A 17,500-nucleotide genomic window follows, 5' to 3' on the forward strand; every position below is an offset into this window, starting at 1 on the left:
TTGCCGACTTGGATTAGCTAATGGACTTGATTTTGGGCTTAGAGACTAAATGACTGAGGCCCATAACTTACAATCTCCACCTTGGGCCTAGTCCATTTATCCACTGTCTCTCTTCCAATCACGACAATCTGCCTTGTCGTAACACAGACCGAACTTCTTTCTTGACGGCAAAGACGAAGCAATTTCCATTCCTCCATGTCCTCCGACAGCTTCTCCGACGAGGCTGACCGCAGCCTCAACCAGTTACGTTTCTATTTCTCTTCCCTTAGATTCTTTTCTGATTCCGGCAATTTGCCACTTCCCACGAGATACTTGTCGTGGCCTCTCTCGAACCTTCTTCCTCAATGTGATTAATACGCTTTCTCTGCAGCCTCATATCTGGTGACAATTGATGCTCTGAAACTTCACCATTAAAGGTACAAAACCTTTCCTTTAAGCTTCTTCTGATGATCGTGACCATGGATCGATCTCCAGCCATATGTCACTCAACCTCTTGCAATTCTTCTGTCACCCTCGACCTTGAGAGATTTTCCAATAACCAACCTGATGCATCTCAACCCAGCAGTGATTTCAGCTTGAATCAATGCTGACAATAATTTTGCTTCCCTTTGATCTTTCAGATAGTTGATCCCGGATGTAATTTTAACTAGCCGTTACATCCTCCAATGTCAATCTCCGACACTGTTGGCTTCTGCAACCTCAGGTAACCCTTAAACGACTCATGTCTGTCTCTTTCATGACTGACTCGTATTGAACTTTTCTGAGACTTCCTTCTGTAAAACATTTTGACACCATTTACTGATATTCAGATTTCTGGCTCTACACATGAATAACGCATCCGACTCCTTTGATTACTTGGGGTAACCTGTTGAACCATATGTCATTCATCCTAGCCATTTTTCTCTCTTCTGATTATCATATAACCTGTGAGAAAGAACCTTAATTGAATCTCATGGTTTCTTCCACAGGTACTCCACCTGAAACCATTGATCCAATTCCCTTTCATGGCTACAATTCCGAGAAGAGCACAATCTTCTCTTACATGTCTGGTAACTTCACATTATTTTCCTACCCTTGGACAAAACACCTGAAGAAATAAGTCCAGACTTGTACATTTGCAGGACAACGTCTGCCGTAAATAGTTTCTCCGATGAACATCCCATGTTCTTCAACTGTCTCGTTGACCTCAGGTAATAACTTCATAACACTTGAGTCTTATGCTATATATGTCTCCTATGATTTTCCCATGCCAGTCTTAGTTGCCCATTTGACGTCAAACTTTCTCAAGACCATAAACTTCAATTTTTTTCTGATGTCAAATTCTTCTGAAAAAAGAAAACCGACCTTCTCTCATCCTTCTGGTGTCTTTATGTAATCTTACAGAACCTGCTTCGCTTGAATCTTTTTTTTATCAGCTGCTCCACCTGGAATCAAGTTTACCTCACCACGGCTCCGGATGCCTAAAAGGTAACTTCTCAATCCTGTAGACACTGATTTTCGCTTAGAATAACCAATCACTTAGCCTTTTCATGACTTTAGTTTCTGCCATAAATATGTTAGTGATTGAATTAAACCGTAGCCCTTTGCATCTTGATTCCCTTTGTTCTTCGATTCTTTTGATGTGCGCTTATCTTAGAATAAAAAAAACCTTGAATCAACTGCAGTAAACCCTTGAACAATACCTGTTTCACTAGGAAACAATCTCTGATTCTCCTTGCAAACAATCTCTAAAATGCATCTTAGTCAATAACCATTGCACTTAGAAAACCCCGAGATTGAACTTGCTGCCTTTTGTTTAAACAACCATAGTCTGAATTATTTCTTATACCGCCACCATCACTGATGGAACACGCCTCCAAACTAAACCGTAGGGAAGACTTTCGACACAACCACCCATTCAGCTTGTAAAGTTTAAACAAAACCCATTTACCAGTAGGTAATCATTACTAGTAGAGATACAACCACAACCCCTGAATATTTCTTGTACCGCCACCGTCACTGATGGAACACGCCTCCAAACTAAAACTTGTGGGGAAGACTTTCGACACAACCGCTCATTCAGCTTGTAGAGTTAACAAAATAAACCCCATACCAGTAGGTCATCACCACTAGAAAAGAATAGTCTCTTGTCAATGGCTGAACCATGACACCTGAAACTTCCTCGTTACAGCCATTGTCTATCACTCTTAAGCTTGCGACAGACTTTCTTCAACTGTAAAACCTGTTCCACACAATACATGTTGCTTGTATCGGTGAATCCACCCAAAAAAAAATTTTGGTGCTTGCATCACAACAGTCTTTGGAATTTCCAGTAGAACTCCTTCTGATTCATCAATACCCTATGACATGTCTTTGAATTGATTTTTCCTCACGTGAATTTCCTTCTACTTTTGTCGTCTGAAAATCTCCTTAATTTTCTTCTTGTGATGCCAAAAGAAAAAACAAGTCTAGTCTTACCAATGCATATCATCAAATCATGCATTACATCTTTTCTTAGATGTCTAGATTCTAGAACACGCTCAGCTCCTCTTGTATACCTTTGCAATTGCTTTTCCTGAGAAGCTGTCCACATACTTTCCCCGATGCAAACTGATACAACCAAGTCTTTCATTAGTTAGCTCTAAATGCAGAACTCAAACCCGCATTTGTCCTTTTTTCATATGTGTTCTTTCATAGAATCTTTCTCCTCGTTGCTTCTATAGGCTTGATAAAGATCCTGTCAAACTTGACAATACGAGCAACATGTCATAACTTGAAGTGAATAACCATGAGCCGAAATTCTGCTAAGAACCTGCAGATTTCTCTGTCATCTTGGCTGTTTACCCTTCCTTTAAATACTTCATCTTCTTTATCTAAGCTTAAACATTCAGCAGCCCATACTGATCATGTATCCAGCAACTTGTATTTCCTAGTGAAACAATTTTTAACCTTGTTCACTCCTTTACCATTCTTGGATTTCTATACACACTCTCCAGCCATCAGCTTTGTATATTTCAGTGAATGATCCACGTTAAACTTTCATTCTTTGAAGCTTACTGAAACAACTCAGATCAGAACAAACTTGTTAATCTGAAATACCCAGGACAGTTTCTTAATACACTCCTTTCCCTGAAACTATCAATAGCTCCACCTGGAACGTAATCCGTTAAGAAACGTCTCTTATAGACGACAGCTCCACCTCGTTGCCGTATGACTTGTGTGACTGATAACCTTAGTGTGATCTAAAACCAGGAGCTGTCATCCCTTTAGACATCCCGCTCAGTGTGCACACACTAATCAACATCTCTTTTAAAGAGAACCACCAAGAACTATGCTACCATTGAAGTATTTCCAAATCTGCTTTTAACCATTAGATTTGGCCTCTTAGAGTTTACTCTTGACTCCCTGAACTCTTCCTCGATAGTATAATCAGACTATCAGATCTCGTGCAATATCTCACTTGCTGAATCTTAGCATGTTTCACATTGTGGACTAGTGAAAACCTCCTTGATGCATCTAAAGTAGTAACCTGAGATCTCGAGTCCAATAATTAAAACAGCCTGCAATACTTCACTAGTTTGTAGCCTCCAGCTACTTGTTACCAAATAACTTCATGTAGCCTCCTTATGGTAACCACCTTTGCTAATTTATGTTAGCAATTTTTTTTTTCTGCCAAGTCCCTTCCTGAAACTTCTTGTTGATATAATTGTAACTCCTACTTGATTATTTAACAATTATTCTCCACCTCACGTGTAAGAAAATCTTTTGTTGTTCCCACAAGTAGAACTTGTTACAACAGAACCATTGGATTGTAAACTAAGCAACTTCTGATTCTTCTCCATCAGATTCTTCTTGAGGTTTCCTTTCAACTTTGTTTCCACTTGACTTCCAATGATTAGATACCTTAATCATCATACCTGGGCAAGCATCTTGACATCTTCTTGAACCAATACCCTCAAAACCGAGACTTATAACCTTCATGTTGCCCTCTCAAAATCTTTCCCATAAAACTGAAACCTTCAGATTAAGAACACTGTTTTTAATCAAACAGATTTCACGACTTTAAATCTCGACTTCATCTGCTGTCCCTTTCTCAGAATCCATAAAACCTTACCATGTATATCAGACCAGCCATTAACACACATAGAGATTTAGGAACTAAGGCGTCCCCCAGTCCTATTCACTCCATTCCCCACAGCTGATTTTGATATACTTGAACACCACTTGTATCAATCCCTTTACCACCGTTCTTCACTCAGAATTGTCATAGAAAACCAGCGCTGTATCTTGATCAAATTCTTCTGTAAAGCTTGCATACAGATCTTGTGTTCAAACCAGATTTTAACCTCCAGAATTGCAGAACAAAGTCTCACTGAGCAAACGTCAACATGTCATCACAAAGCTCCTTTGTGATTGCAGCGGAAATAGACGTACTCTCCTCCAGATTTGAGACATGAAGTTGTTGACTGATTGTGAAAATAACCTAGACCTTAAGCCAACGGCTCTTAGTCTGTCTTTACCATAAAACCAATCTGAAACCTTGTGATATCCTCCATCACAAAAATAACAAAACCAGTCTCACGGTTTGTTGGTTAGTTGCAGGACAGAACCTTCCTGTTCCTTGAGCCTTTGTACCTCTCCTGATCCGTGAACACCTTAGCCAAAGCTCTGATACCACTTGTAAGGATCTTAACTTTGAATCACACATAGCCATGTTGATTCTTCACGGTTTAAACACAAACTTAAAGTAACTTTGACACCAAGATTTAACGAGTTCCCCTCCGCAAGGGTACATCTCGTGTGGGAACCTCCTCCCACAAACATCCACTATCTTATCAAAGGTTTACACAACGCACTAACCAGCGTTTTCTTTGTGTTTCAGGTACAAGGCTTAAAGAGAAACAATAACAAAGACAATGGGAAGAACACTAAAGGTGGAGACTCGAACTCCCACTTTCTATGAAGATCATCTTCTTCTCTCTTTGATATTCTCTTGTTCTCTATACTCTTTGAAGACTCCTTAGCTCTCGTGCCATTACGGCACCATGCCGTGAACCTCAATTAGATTACTTTCTTTGAACGTCTTGTGTCTTCTTATATACGGAAAAGATGTTGCCGACTTGGATTAGCTAATGGACTTGATTTTGGGCTTAGAGACTAAATGACTGAGGCCCATAACTTACACAAAGCTTGGCTGCTTCCAAAGTGTAATCCCAGCTTCCATGTTGAGTGTATTGGAAGTTAGCTCAAAGATAATCGAACAAGTTTCTGACAATGCAGCTGATGCTTAGTCTCAAACTTCAAGTGTTTTTCCCGACTCTTCTCGGGATTTCCCCACCAATGTCTTGGCATGCGGTCACCAAAATGGGTTTAGTACAGGAAACACCAATGCTGGCTCTCAAGAAGATGGTACTTCACAGAGTCAAGATGATGTTGTACTAGATATCAATGATTCCACAACTAGAAGTCAAAATGTACCATCTTTATCATCATCAGTGAGGTTTATTGTTGAAGAGAAAGAACCAAAGTCTCCAATGACAACGAGTTTGAGGTCATTGAGGAGGTTTCTAAGCAGAGACATGCGAATCTCTTGTAGCATTGGTAGAAGCGCAAACTCTGATGCTTCTTCTTCTGTTGATCCTTGAAGATTGTGTGATTAGATTAGCTGCATAAAAAGATCGCCTGAAAATCTCAAACTACGTAGTGGTCTCGGCTCGTATTACCTTTATGTGTGTGATAGCTTTCGCTGTTATCCAAGTAAATATCATCTTATATATTATTCCAAAGCTTTTGCCTGACTGGGGTCAACAAAAAGTCTTATATTGCTCTCTAATCAACTTCTGAGATTAATAGACATCAAATTATTACAGGAAGCTTAACTACACTAACAAAAACTATTGCAATGTTAAACCATAGAATCTTAGGTGATGTTCGTTTGCTTATCCAGTTGATCCATCTAGGTGACGATGCAAATTGATATTCGTTTTGTGAATTAAAATGTTACATCCAGATGGATCACTCAACTGCATTTGTGAAAACTCACCTTAAATTCTCACCCAAATGAAAGTGATCTTTTCGCGGAGTATATGAATGAGGGTGAAGGTGAGTTTTCACCAAAAAAAATTCCGTCGAAATCATAAAACACATTTTTTGTTAAAACTGAAAATGCAATTTTTCGTCAAAACCCAAAAATGTGATTTCCCACCAAAACCGAAAAACGCAATTTTCGCCAAAACCAGAAAACATAATTTTTCGCCAAAAAACGAAAACACACAATTTTCCTGCAAAACCAAAAAACGCAATTTCCTTGCAAAACAAGAAAAACACAATTTACTGACAAAAGCAGAAAAACAAATTTTCCATGCAAAACAAAAAAAAAACACAATTTCCCGGCAAAACTAGAAAAATGAAAATTTCCTTGAAAACCGAAAAATGCAAATTTTCGCCAAAACAAAAAAAAAACTCAATTTCCCGCCAAAACCGAAAAAATGAAATTTCTCACTAAAACCGAGAAAACGCAATTTCTCGCCAAAATCGTCAAAATGCAATTTCCTGACAAAACCGAGAAAACGCAATTTCCTGGCAAAACCGAGAAAACACAATTTCTCGATAAAACCAGAAAAACGTAATTTCCCGCCAAACCTGGAAAACGTAATTTCCCGCTAAAACCGGAAAAACGCAATTTCTCGCTAAAACTGAAAAATATATTTTCTCGCCAAAATCAGAAACACACAATTTCCCGTTAAAATCGAAAAACATAATTTCTGACCAAAACCGGTAAACATAATTTCCTGGAAAACTCGAAAAATGCAATTTCCTGCCAAAAATCGAAAAATGCAATTTTCCGTCAAAACCAGAAAAATGCAATTTTTGCCAAAACCGAAAAATCCCAATATAATTGAACATAAGATTATATTAGTTAAATCAAAATAAGAATATATAAGTCATATGTTTATTAAACTCATCCAAATATATATATAGATGCATAAACGAACATAAACTCATCTAGATGGTCTATCTAGATGTTCTATCTGGATAGAGAAACGAACATAGTTAAACTACATCCATATAGATCATTTGGATGGATCACATAGGTGGATCATTTAGATGGAGTTGACAGATGTATAAACGAACATGGCCTAATCTAGAAGAAGACAAACTGAAAAGCTCATTAACAAGAAGTGAGCTTACAACTGTAAAGAAACAGTGAGTGATTGTTATTGTAAATAGTGAGCTGTTAACCTGCAAATTTTCTTCTCTTTGGACTTTAACTCATACTATTAGAAACATCGTTAGTAACCACGTGGTGTATCACATGGTCCTCAGCTGAATCACATAAACCTTCATGTCAAATACGGGTGAATGAATGTGTATTCATATATTAATAAAGAAAAAAAATGTGTATGCATGTGTATAAACGTGAGAACTAATATGCTCACCATCTGAAACACAATTTGGAAAAATTAAAACTATTGGCACCGCAGTCATAACTAGACCACGTGATTAGATCCCAAAGGTTACTTAGAACAATTATATAACAATTTTTTCAAAAAAAAAACAATTATATAACAATAAGAGTTTCAATCTCTCTTCCTTTTTGTAACTCAAACATAGCTTGCTACCCAAGGACTGGCTCCAGTCCTGTAAACAATAAGCAAAGTCAAAACCTCACCAAACAGTTTTCAATCTTCACTCCTCAAACCATATGATATCAGGCATGAACTATGAAATTCATCAAGAAGCAAAACTCTAGAACTACAGTGAGCTCACCATAAACAAGACAAGAGAACTAGCAAGCGGTTGGTATAAAACAAAACGAAGAAAACTAACAGCAATTGTATTTTGGTCTTTTGTACTGCATAACTAAACCAGTTAGATATTTGTCTTCACTGTTTTTCTTTCTTCTCTTCAAAGCTTATATTTAGAAAAGAACAAAAAAGCAGTTGATGATTATTTTAAAGACCTGAGCTGTTAATCAGCGACGGCTAATTAATCATCAGTGAATACGCGTGAATGAATGTTTTTGCATGTGTATGTGAGGACTAATCTGAAATCATTAGATTAAAGAAGATATCCTCACCATCTGAAACACAAGTCGTGTAGAACAATAAAAATTATTGGCACATCAGTCAAACTAGATCACGTGATTAGATCCCAAAATGTCTCTTAGAACAATAATACAATCTACAAAGCAACAAGAGTTTCAATCTCTTTTTTTTTTTTTCAAACTCAAACATAGTTTAGCTAACCAAAAGTTTCCTCAGCTGCAGCCTCAGAAACAGAACAACCTAAAATCTCCAATATAAAAACAGATCAAAAAGGAGTATTCACAATGAAGATGTTCCATACATCGGTGTCAACTTCTACAGCTCTGATTCTGCTACTTCTAGCTTTTTGTAGCAGCAAGAATAATGTAGAGGGTCGGCAGATGGCGCCAGCTTCCATGGATATAGCTTCTGGTAAAGCTGTGAGAGATTTGCAGATAAACAAGGAGACAAAAGAAGAGTCTCCAAGAGGTGAAAAAGATAGCTTCCGGAGAATACCAAGGAGGGGCTCTAACCCTATAAACAACAAGTAAAGTCAAAACCACACCAATCAGTTTTCAATGTTTACACATGTCAAATGGTTTTCACATATCTCTTTGTGAATGTACAGTTGATTGACACCAAGATTGTTTTTTTTTTGAACCAGGAACTGTCCCCTCAAAGATGTAGGAGGGAGTAGAAAACAGAGCACCACAGAAAGAGAACCATAGATCCATTTTTTCTCTGTAGTCCTCTTTTGTGTGTGTGTGTAGAACAGCTTAACTTGTTTCTAGAAGCTGTAATATAATTGAAGCATAAGAAACCATCTTATAAGTTTGATATTGTTACAGTTCCTAGACTTGGCTTAGACCTTATTAAGTTCGTTTGGAATGTAATACCAAAATACTATTTTTGCTAGGATTCATTTGAGGGTAGATCTAGCCAGAAAAGCTTTTAACTTAAAAAATTAGAGAAAACAAGGTAAGTGAACATATGATAGAATAAGAACTCTATTTGAACGCCCAATTTTTCAAGTTATCTCGCCAAAAAGAGTGTCATAGAACTAAAAGCTTGTTATGCATGGCTGTATAAGATTTTCTGAGAACTGAGAAAAAGTTAGGAAAATACTGTGAACGTGCATGAACAGACAAACTTGGAAGTTAAATCCAATGAAACTGTTTTGTAAACACAAGAAGAAAAGGAAACATACCTTACAAAACTTGAAAATACGTATATTGAAGGATCAACACGCGTCTTTGCACCAGGTGCCCATTCCCATGGAGACTTATCTTGGCAACCAAGGTAGTATTAGATACAAAGTATCCCACATCGGTAGTTAGAATAAATTCTAAGCAATATACAAGATAGATGGTCACTGCTTTTATCATTAATTGGTTTTAACTTAACATGGTATTAGAGTTCGATCCACAAGTCCAACCCGATCCACATTGTTACATCGGTAGGTCACTGCTCTTCTCACAGCATTAGTAGCTTCACAACACTGTAAAATTAGCTACAATTATCTTAGAACATTTTTTTAAAAAGAAGTAAAGAAGTAAATTTCTGTGAAAAACTTATGTTGCACGCCTCTGAAGCTTTTGGCTAACCGCTACCAGAGAAGCCACAACACCTGAGTTTACCTTGTTCAAGTCTGAAATATCAATTGACCGAGCATGGAAAATTTTGGATGAGATTCCCGGAAGAGAAACTGGTGCTTACAGTCACAGCCAGGTTTGTCATCACTACTCATCTTGGTCTAGTTAAAGAAAGTCTTGAACCTTATGTTGCTGAATGATGGTTTTGCCTCAGGGTATCAAGGGATTACGTGATATAATTCCAGCTGGAATCAAATCCTGTGATGGTTTTCCCTGCTGATCCAAATGATATTTTCTTGACTGATGGTACAAGTCCTGCAGTAAACAGTCAAAACATAAACTCATACATAGTAACAAGTTCTTTTAAAAGGCTTATTTTGCTAAGTGATAAAGTGAGTCTTTTTTGTGAAGGGTTCACATGATGATGCAGCTTATCTTAAGCTCAGAGAATGATAGAATCATCTTCCTTATTCCTCAGTATTCATTGTACTCTGCTTCAATTTCCCTCCACGGTGGATCTCTGGTATGTTCATTTAAGCATTATGGAACAATCAATTGGGACCATCTTTCTTTTGACTGTCTTTTTTTCTGCTTAGGTTCCGTACTATCTTTGATGAAGCAATAGGACGGGGACTGGACATTATGTAATAATCAGTCTTTTATATTTTTGATCAGCCTGGAGACGACTCTTATGACTCATACATGGTAGAAAGAGATGGTATTCTCTATTCAATGGCTAAGCATGCAAAGGTTAGTCAAGAGATTTCATTAACCCTAGGAAGACAATATTTCCAGTCTCTTTGTGTATATGTTCATAAGCTTGAACAATGTATGTTCAGACTATTGAAGAGGCTCTTAACAGCTTGGAAGGTGTAACATGTAACAGAGCTGAAGGAGGCGACGTATCTACTTCCTCGGATTAATCTTCCTAGAAAGACTACTGAAGCTGTAGAGGCTGTAAACACAGCACCAGATGCTTATACTGCAAACGCCTTCTTAATGCCACTGGTGTAGACTGTGTAGTTGTTGTCCCTGGTTCTGGCTTCGAACAGGTAAACAGAAACAAATCCTTCACAGAATGGAAAGAATTGAATGTCTTTTAAACTACTGAGGCTGTGTGCGTTTTTGCATTGACTTTGGTTGGGTTCCTGGAACATAGCGCTTCAGATGCACAATCTTCGCTAAAGAAGACAAGGTTCCGGCTAGAGTGAATCGTCTCAAAGAGTTCCACAGAGCTTCATGGACCAGTTCCGTGATGAAGAAAGCACTGTGCCCCTTGAAGATTAGCTCAATGACCTGTAGAAATTGTGATCAATCTCTTGTGAAGCGTCTATGTTTGTTTAATCAGGCCCTTGTGACTTGGCTAAACAGTTTAGCAGTTGAATTGAACTGAACTTGATTCATAGATTAATTTAATTTTGATTAGTCTTCCATTGATGTGATTTTTTTTGAAAATTATCATCTAGCTTATATAATCACACTTTTATATCATACGTTTCCACTTCAAAAATTCATTTTTAATCTTTCGTCCCTTATAATCTCGCAACTAATCTTTGGTTTTCCTTATAATATGTGTGTCATAATTTCAAAATAACCTCTCATATACTAATTGAAAACTCTACTTTGAAGCTGCTTAAATTCAAGATTGATGACATACTAACTTCAAAACACTATTAAAAACTCAACCAAATTGTTAATGTAAACCACAAATAGAATAACAAAATGGTTAAATTTGATAGTTCTCTAAGATCTTACTACTATTTTAGAAGATAATGGAAAATGATCATTTGCACTCTTTCTTGTCTATGGTTTTGAGACATAAACTGAACCGCCCGCAAAGCCTTAATATCCATCGTAACCTGCTTGACCTAGATCACTCCTAACTGTCAGATTTTCATCCGTCATTTTCCAGTTAACCGGAGCCATCAGATCTTCACATACCTGAGCATTCACCTGGACCGTTGGATCACCACCCATCTCGCAGATCCTTGCCCACAAATTCTCCCTTAAAACATTCAACCCCTTCATGTACTCATCCATCTCTTCCTCCGGCACGCTTTCCACCTCCCTCTCCCACCACATCTTACCATCTCCGTCCGCTCCTCCGGTTGCCACATCACCGCCGTAATGAGACCTTAGCATCACCGGAGTCTTACGCAAGTAACTTTCGATGAGTGTGTTCACGTTACCAAACGCGTATATCCTTTCGCAACGTGAAAACGTTATGATACCAATCTGTGCGCCGCAGAGGACGCTTAGCTCGGCCGCTTTTTTGAAAAGCCCGGTTCGGCGTTTTGAAAACGTCACTTGCCTTCGATTCTCCTCTTTGATCTCCTTGATCTCTATCTTCTGTCGACCTTTGGTGGTTTTAGGGTTTTGTTGTTTTGTCTCTTTTCGTTGCTTCGGCGTCAGCTTAGGGTTTTGCATGGGCTTCTGTTCCTTGAAACGAAAGCAAGCGGTGGATGATGCTTCTCCATCCTCCATATCGGCGACAAGAATGAAAGACGTATGAGATCACAAGTTTTCTTTGAGTAGGTATCCCGTTTTATGCTTATGTATATTGTTTTTACGTAAATAAGGAAGTGATGCTTCTTCATCATTGATGTTAATTGTGGTATATTGAATGCATGATTCCATAAAAATCGATGTTAGTTTTTTTTTTCTTAATCTAATTAAGTTTTGTGATATCGTTTCCCTGATTTACGAGATATACTTACCACATTCTGTTTTACTACTCGTTGATAAAAACTAATTAAGATTAATGATATATAACCAATCAAATATATGCATATCAATGTATATACATACTCCAAAGGGGTTCCACGTGAAAGGTTCAACCACAAGTCTTAATTGGTACCGTTCTAATCAAGTTCCCCCACTCAGTATCTCAGTTAGTCCTTAATTAACCCCTCAACAATACAGTAGATATGTAATATACAGCTGGTATAAACATTAATTATCTTTCTGAAAAAGATTCAAAGCAAGATTGATAGATTAATTTAGATTTTAGAATGATCAGTGGAGGAAACCATGGGTCGATTAGTCAGTATTAGAGACCACTTCTGGTTTCCCAATTAAATTACATAGCCAACAACGGCATATACCCCTATAGCTAGGCTAACAACTGGTATTACACTATAATTGATTGCTTTTTATGTGTTACATATATATCAAGTTGTAATTAAGAACTCTTATATGTTTCAACAAAGTTATTCCACAAAGATTTAAACTTTAAACTAATCTCAAAACAAACTTTTTTACCAACCATGTCGACCTGAATAAGCAAAGCAAAGCCAAACCAGTGTCTTACTTTGACGATAGAAAAAACGTAAATTTTACGTTATAGATGTAATTAAGGACTATATATATTTTTTGTTTTATTATTTTATTATTTTTTCTACAAATTATTGTTGCAAATGTACTAATTACCTTTGGAACTTTACAATACAAATTTTAAGGAAAATCATGAATAAACAATTTTAAAATATTTTACTAAGACATATATAACTCGTAGATTTTATTTAGAAATCTCTAAAGCTTTTTAATCATATTTTTGATCATACATACCATACCATAATAAGCTTGGCCACAATATTAGGTCAAATTCATTCCAAAAAAGAAAAATCAACAACTAAATAGAAATCACCGTCAGTAAACCCAAATATATTGTGATAAAAAGTAGCTCAACTATACGATTCATTGATGTAAGATATGATTAAAGATAAGATCGAATTTTAAATTTTAATAACCCGATTTAACTCAACTAAATGCAGATCAATTATAGATCGACAGTGGCCAACTTGTAAATATTCTAAAATTGACAAAGTAATGTACCTACGCAAGGACAAAAAACATAAATTTGGTAAAATGTCCACTTGGCCCAATTGCGTCATTCAAAGACGCAAAGGTCATTTTGCATATAAAAAGAGTGCTACGACGGTAATCAAAACATAAACCACCTTCAGAGAAAATTACACATTAAACCCAAAAACTTTAGAAAACTTACTGTACCGTTCAAAATGTGCGGAGGAGCAGTTATTTCCGAATACATAACGCCGTCGCGATCCGGCAGATCGTCAGCCTCAAAATCCTCCTCCTGGAGACGCGACGACGTCGTCGTTGACTTGACACTCGACGATTTCGAGGGAGAATTCGAGTCGGAGAACGAAGAATTCTACGGATTCTCAACGGCCAAGCCTGCAAGAGGATTCATCGAAGAAGATGCGAGGAAGAATAAGAAGAAGAAGAAGAAGAAGAAGAAGAGTAGCGAGTACAGAGGAATCAGGAGGCGTCCGTGGGGAAGATGGGCGGCTGAGATTCGCGATCCGATAAAAGGAGTTCGAGTTTGGCTGGGGACGTTCAACACTGCAGAAGATGCTGCGAGGGCTTATGATCTTGAAGCTAAGAGGATCCGTGGAGCCAAAGCTAAGCTCAACTTCCCTAACGAATCACCTTCGAGAAAGCGTAAAGCTTCTTCTTCTTCTTCAAAACAGCCTCCTCAGGTTAAGGTAGAGGAGAAGCGTGAGGAGGTTGCAGTGGCGTGTAGTAGCCTGTGGGAGGGGGACACGATTCAGGTTGATACACAGTGGCTTGAAGAAGCCATCAAGGGCGGTGAGAAGAGACAGAAGGGCTGTGATGGTGATGGTGAAGGTGACGACGTGAATGCTCAGCTTTCGGAGGAGCTTCTTGCTTTTGAGAAAGAGACGGAGTGTTTCTTCCAGATGCCGTTTATGGAGGGGGCAAACTGTGGTTCTTCGTCGTCCACGACACCTATGACCAGTGTCTTTGAGGGAGATGATGTCTTGGATCTTTGGTATTGAATGGTTCTTTTGTACTCTTAATGAAATGATCTTGAGTCGTTTGGTGTTGTATTTGTACAAGTCAGATTCTTGTTCTGCTTGTGTGTATTGACTCTTGTAACTGTGATTCTTCTGCCTTGTCAATGTATAATAGCTTAAATTTTGTAGCTTGTCCATATCTCCTAGCGACTGTAGCCATTGCGGAACATATGATCCAAACTTGTAACCTCGTTTAGTGTAGAGGAAGGAACGTTAACCTAGCTTGCTGTGAACGTCTTTATAGATGAGCTCATTTCTCATCCTTCCATAGTCCCCAAAGGCTTAAAGCATATCCACAGAAAGAACTTCGAGGTCTCAATCTTCCACGGCTGATTCAGAGGAAAGGAGAAGCAACCTGTAAACTATCCGTACCATCACTCCATTGGATGACATGGAACTAGTGATGACGCCTGGCATAATTTTGAGAATAGACCTGAAACAGATAGTGGCTTCAACCGTTTCTATTGCTGAACATAAGAACTCTTTGGGGAGGTGTCTATGAACTAGGTTTGGCTAGAATGAAAAGCTATTAGATAGACACCTCCAGATCAAGTTCTTCACTTCGGGAATAAATGGTTGCAAACTCAGTTAAGAAACTATATTTATAACAAAACTTAAGAGATAAATATAGTTGAAATTCCATTCAAAACAAAAGGAGCAAAACAGAATTCACTAAATGTCTTGTCAAAAGATTGAAAGAGACAGACAGTTGTGGTTCCATAACACTTTCAATTCCAACAGCAACCAAAAAAACATTGTCCATGACCATTGTCATCAACTTTACTCCCAACCAGCAGCTGCAGTTGTGGGTGGCACAGCCGCGTCCCATCCACCTTCTGCTGCTGGAGCAACTGCAAAAAAAAAAAAACACAAAGAACAAACCATTAAAATCAAGATGGTAGATTAAGACATCCAGAGATCCAAAATAGGGTTCCAGGAGAAAAACTCACCGCTGGAATCGTTCCAAGAAGCAGCAGCAGGAGCAGCAGAGATTGGCGCCTGGGCTTCTCCTGGCCATGCAGCATCAGGGATGGCAGCAGTGGTCCATTGCTCACCACCATACTCAGGAGCAGGTAGTCCAAACTCTGCCTGAGGGGCAACTTCATCCTCATCCTCTGGCTTAGCCTCTTCGGGCTCCCTGTAGAAGAACAGGTCAACCTGCACAGAACCAACATATAAAGAATTCACACATCAAACAGGAATAAGAATCACAGACTTCAGTGAAAGCCTTTTCAAGTTCAAAAAAGGATGTTCCTCCTCTTACCATGACATCCCACTTCTGAGCAGGGCGAATGGTACCACGCATCTGAAGGACCATGCGAGCAAGAAGCCAGAAAAGACACCCAATGCTGTGCTTTCCCTTGTTGTTGGCGGGGATACCGATGTCAACAAACCTCATGGGAGAGTCAGTGTCACAGAAAGCGATGATTGGAATGTTTCCCAAAGCACCTTCCTTGATGGGCTGCAGCAACATTAACAGAAAGATCCAAAGTTAAAAGACAAAACCATCAAGAAAAGAAAAAAAAGACTCATTTTGAGTTTACCTGGTGGTCGGTACGAGGATCTGTAAGAATCAACAACCTTGGCTCACTGAATGAGGTTTGCATCTGATTAGTGAAGGTACCGGGAGTGTGCCTTCCAGCAATGGCATTGGCTCCAGTGTACTGAGCGAACTTCAAGACAGCTCTCTGACCATAGGGCCTAGCTGACTGCACAATGATGTCTTGTGGGTTCTCAATAGCAACGATAACTCGTGCAGCCATCATCAGCTTATCCCATGTCTTGCCAAGGTTAAAGATGTAGATACCTGACAATGAAAAATAAAAACTTCAAAAATCAAAGAGAGAAGAAACTAAGACCATATAAAAGCAAAGACTTCAAGGTCACATTTAAACAAATGTAGAAACATTACTCAACAAGATTAGCAAAAAATAAAAATAAAACACTTGCAACCCGTACAGACATCAACCAAAGCGTTCACAAACTTCAGACTAAATGTAATGAAATGAAACCTATGTTTTATTCACTACTTCATACACACCGAAACCAATCTCGGTAGACACAAACACAAAAAAAAACAGTACTTTAGTTTTTATCTAGACATACTAATACACGAAATGATGACAGTTATGGCTAGTTATAGCGCTGATGCATTTATATTGTAAGTAGCTGTTTAGATCCGTGGCGGCGGCGCATATAAACATAAGTGAAACACTTAAAGAAAAGACAAGAGCATTACCGTCGTTACGTCTCTTGAAGACGTAACGCACCATTTGGTAATTGCAGTTCTTGGTTCCGAGGTGAACCTCAGCAGCGCACATCATCTTGATGTCAGCCTCCTTCTGGGAAAGCTGTGCGGATCCTTGAGTCGCCATTCTGTTTCTCTCTTCTTCTTCTTCTTTGCCGGGGACCTAATCGCCGAGGTACGCGTTTGCAGTGTAAATCACACGAGAGAGGCGAGGAAACTATAGAGCCGCGAAGGAGACTGTTTATATATCAAGCAAAACCCTAGTTTGTGTAAAGTCTGTTTTATCCTCGACCAGGCAGGTTCGGGTTCATTTTAGGTTAATTCGGTTTGCTCGGTTCGATTCGTTCAAATTGTACAAAAATGTGTCGGTTATCTGTTGAATAATTTATGTTAGCTTCAAATTACTTAGGCGATGATTGTTTTACCAGATTTTGGATTTTGGTTTCTAATTTTTAGCTTTTATTTTTAGTTTTTGATTTTTGGTTTTTGATTTTCCAGTAGATTTTAGTTTTTTGAAAAACATTGATTAGTTGTACATTTTGGTTTTTCATTTTAAAGTTAGTAAAATAAGAATATTAATAAAGCTTATTTTTAAATAATAAAAAAATACTGTCATCGAAATATATCTAATATTTTTTAAAAAATTTATCTTTTAACAATATAAATTCAAAAAAACTATTGTAATTCCTACATAGATACATAAATATGATAATACATATATTTATGCCCCCATAAATCTATTTTAAAATAAAAATAATAATTCTTTGTGAAGACATGATTTTCTAAATGTGAGTATATTTTTATATTTTATTCAAC

At 38.0% G+C, this 17,500-nt stretch overlaps 4 protein-coding genes and 1 long non-coding RNA gene across 6 annotated transcripts; 3 read left to right on the top strand and 2 right to left on the bottom strand.

Moving 5' to 3' along the window:
- The first annotated feature begins 125 nt into the window (after positions 1–125).
- Positions 126–5,190, top strand: LOC130497524 (uncharacterized). 2 transcript variants are annotated; one of them, XR_008936507.1, is made up of 8 exons: positions 126–242; positions 371–416; positions 621–703; positions 810–860; positions 969–1,049; positions 1,122–1,190; positions 1,416–1,467; positions 4,862–5,190. It is a non-coding gene; the product is annotated as an uncharacterized LOC130497524 (long non-coding RNA). The 2 variants fall into 2 exon arrangements; XR_008936506.1 differs by having other exon boundaries at positions 139–242; positions 1,106–1,190.
- A 2,947-nt stretch (positions 5,191–8,137) lies between these two features.
- LOC108816797 (uncharacterized) lies at positions 8,138–8,835 on the top strand. Its single transcript, XM_018589362.2, has 2 exons — positions 8,138–8,553; positions 8,671–8,835. The coding sequence occupies exons 1-2, from the start codon at positions 8,312–8,314 to the stop codon at positions 8,732–8,734; spliced, it is 306 nt and encodes a 101-aa protein (XP_018444864.2). The 5' UTR covers positions 8,138–8,311; the 3' UTR covers positions 8,735–8,835.
- Positions 8,836–11,434: 2,599 nt separating this feature from the next.
- On the bottom strand, positions 11,435–12,082 carry LOC108815387 (agamous-like MADS-box protein AGL15). Its single transcript, XM_018588008.2, has one exon. The coding sequence runs from the start codon at positions 12,080–12,082 to the stop codon at positions 11,441–11,443; it is 642 nt and encodes a 213-aa protein (XP_018443510.2). The 3' UTR covers positions 11,435–11,440.
- A 1,455-nt stretch (positions 12,083–13,537) lies between these two features.
- Positions 13,538–14,560, top strand: LOC108817362 (ethylene-responsive transcription factor ERF073-like). The gene has a single exon (XM_018590026.2). The coding sequence runs from the start codon at positions 13,618–13,620 to the stop codon at positions 14,416–14,418; it is 801 nt and encodes a 266-aa protein (XP_018445528.2). The 5' UTR covers positions 13,538–13,617; the 3' UTR covers positions 14,419–14,560.
- Positions 14,561–15,126: 566 nt separating this feature from the next.
- Positions 15,127–16,907, bottom strand: LOC108817361 (40S ribosomal protein SA). The gene is made up of 5 exons (XM_018590025.2): positions 16,676–16,907; positions 15,981–16,243; positions 15,701–15,898; positions 15,387–15,594; positions 15,127–15,287 (listed from the first exon to the last, which is right to left on the bottom strand). The coding sequence occupies exons 1-5, from the start codon at positions 16,809–16,811 to the stop codon at positions 15,217–15,219; spliced, it is 876 nt and encodes a 291-aa protein (XP_018445527.1). The 5' UTR covers positions 16,812–16,907; the 3' UTR covers positions 15,127–15,216.
- Between the last annotated feature and the right edge of the window lie 593 nt (positions 16,908–17,500).

Source organism: Raphanus sativus, chromosome 7 (genome assembly GCF_000801105.2).
Source record: "Raphanus sativus cultivar WK10039 chromosome 7, ASM80110v3, whole genome shotgun sequence".
NCBI classification, from domain to species: Eukaryota; Viridiplantae; Streptophyta; class Magnoliopsida; order Brassicales; family Brassicaceae; genus Raphanus; species Raphanus sativus.

Coding starts and splice junctions, on each gene's coding strand:
- LOC108816797 (XM_018589362.2), top strand. CDS start 8,312: ATGAAGATGTTCCATACATCGGTGTCAACTTCTACAGCTCTGATTCTG. Junction 8,554..8,670: donor TCTAACCCTATAAACAACAA/GTAAAGTCAAAA, acceptor TTTTTGAACCAG/GAACTGTCCCCTCAAAGATG.
- LOC108815387 (XM_018588008.2), bottom strand. CDS start 12,082: ATGGAGGATGGAGAAGCATCATCCACCGCTTGCTTTCGTTTCAAGGAA.
- LOC108817362 (XM_018590026.2), top strand. CDS start 13,618: ATGTGCGGAGGAGCAGTTATTTCCGAATACATAACGCCGTCGCGATCC.
- LOC108817361 (XM_018590025.2), bottom strand. CDS start 16,811: ATGGCGACTCAAGGATCCGCACAGCTTTCCCAGAAGGAGGCTGACATC. Junction 15,899..15,980: donor ATCCTCGTACCGACCACCAG/GTAAACTCAAAA, acceptor ATGTTGCTGCAG/CCCATCAAGGAAGGTGCTTT. Junction 15,595..15,700: donor CTCAGAAGTGGGATGTCATG/GTAAGAGGAGGA, acceptor GGTTCTGTGCAG/GTTGACCTGTTCTTCTACAG.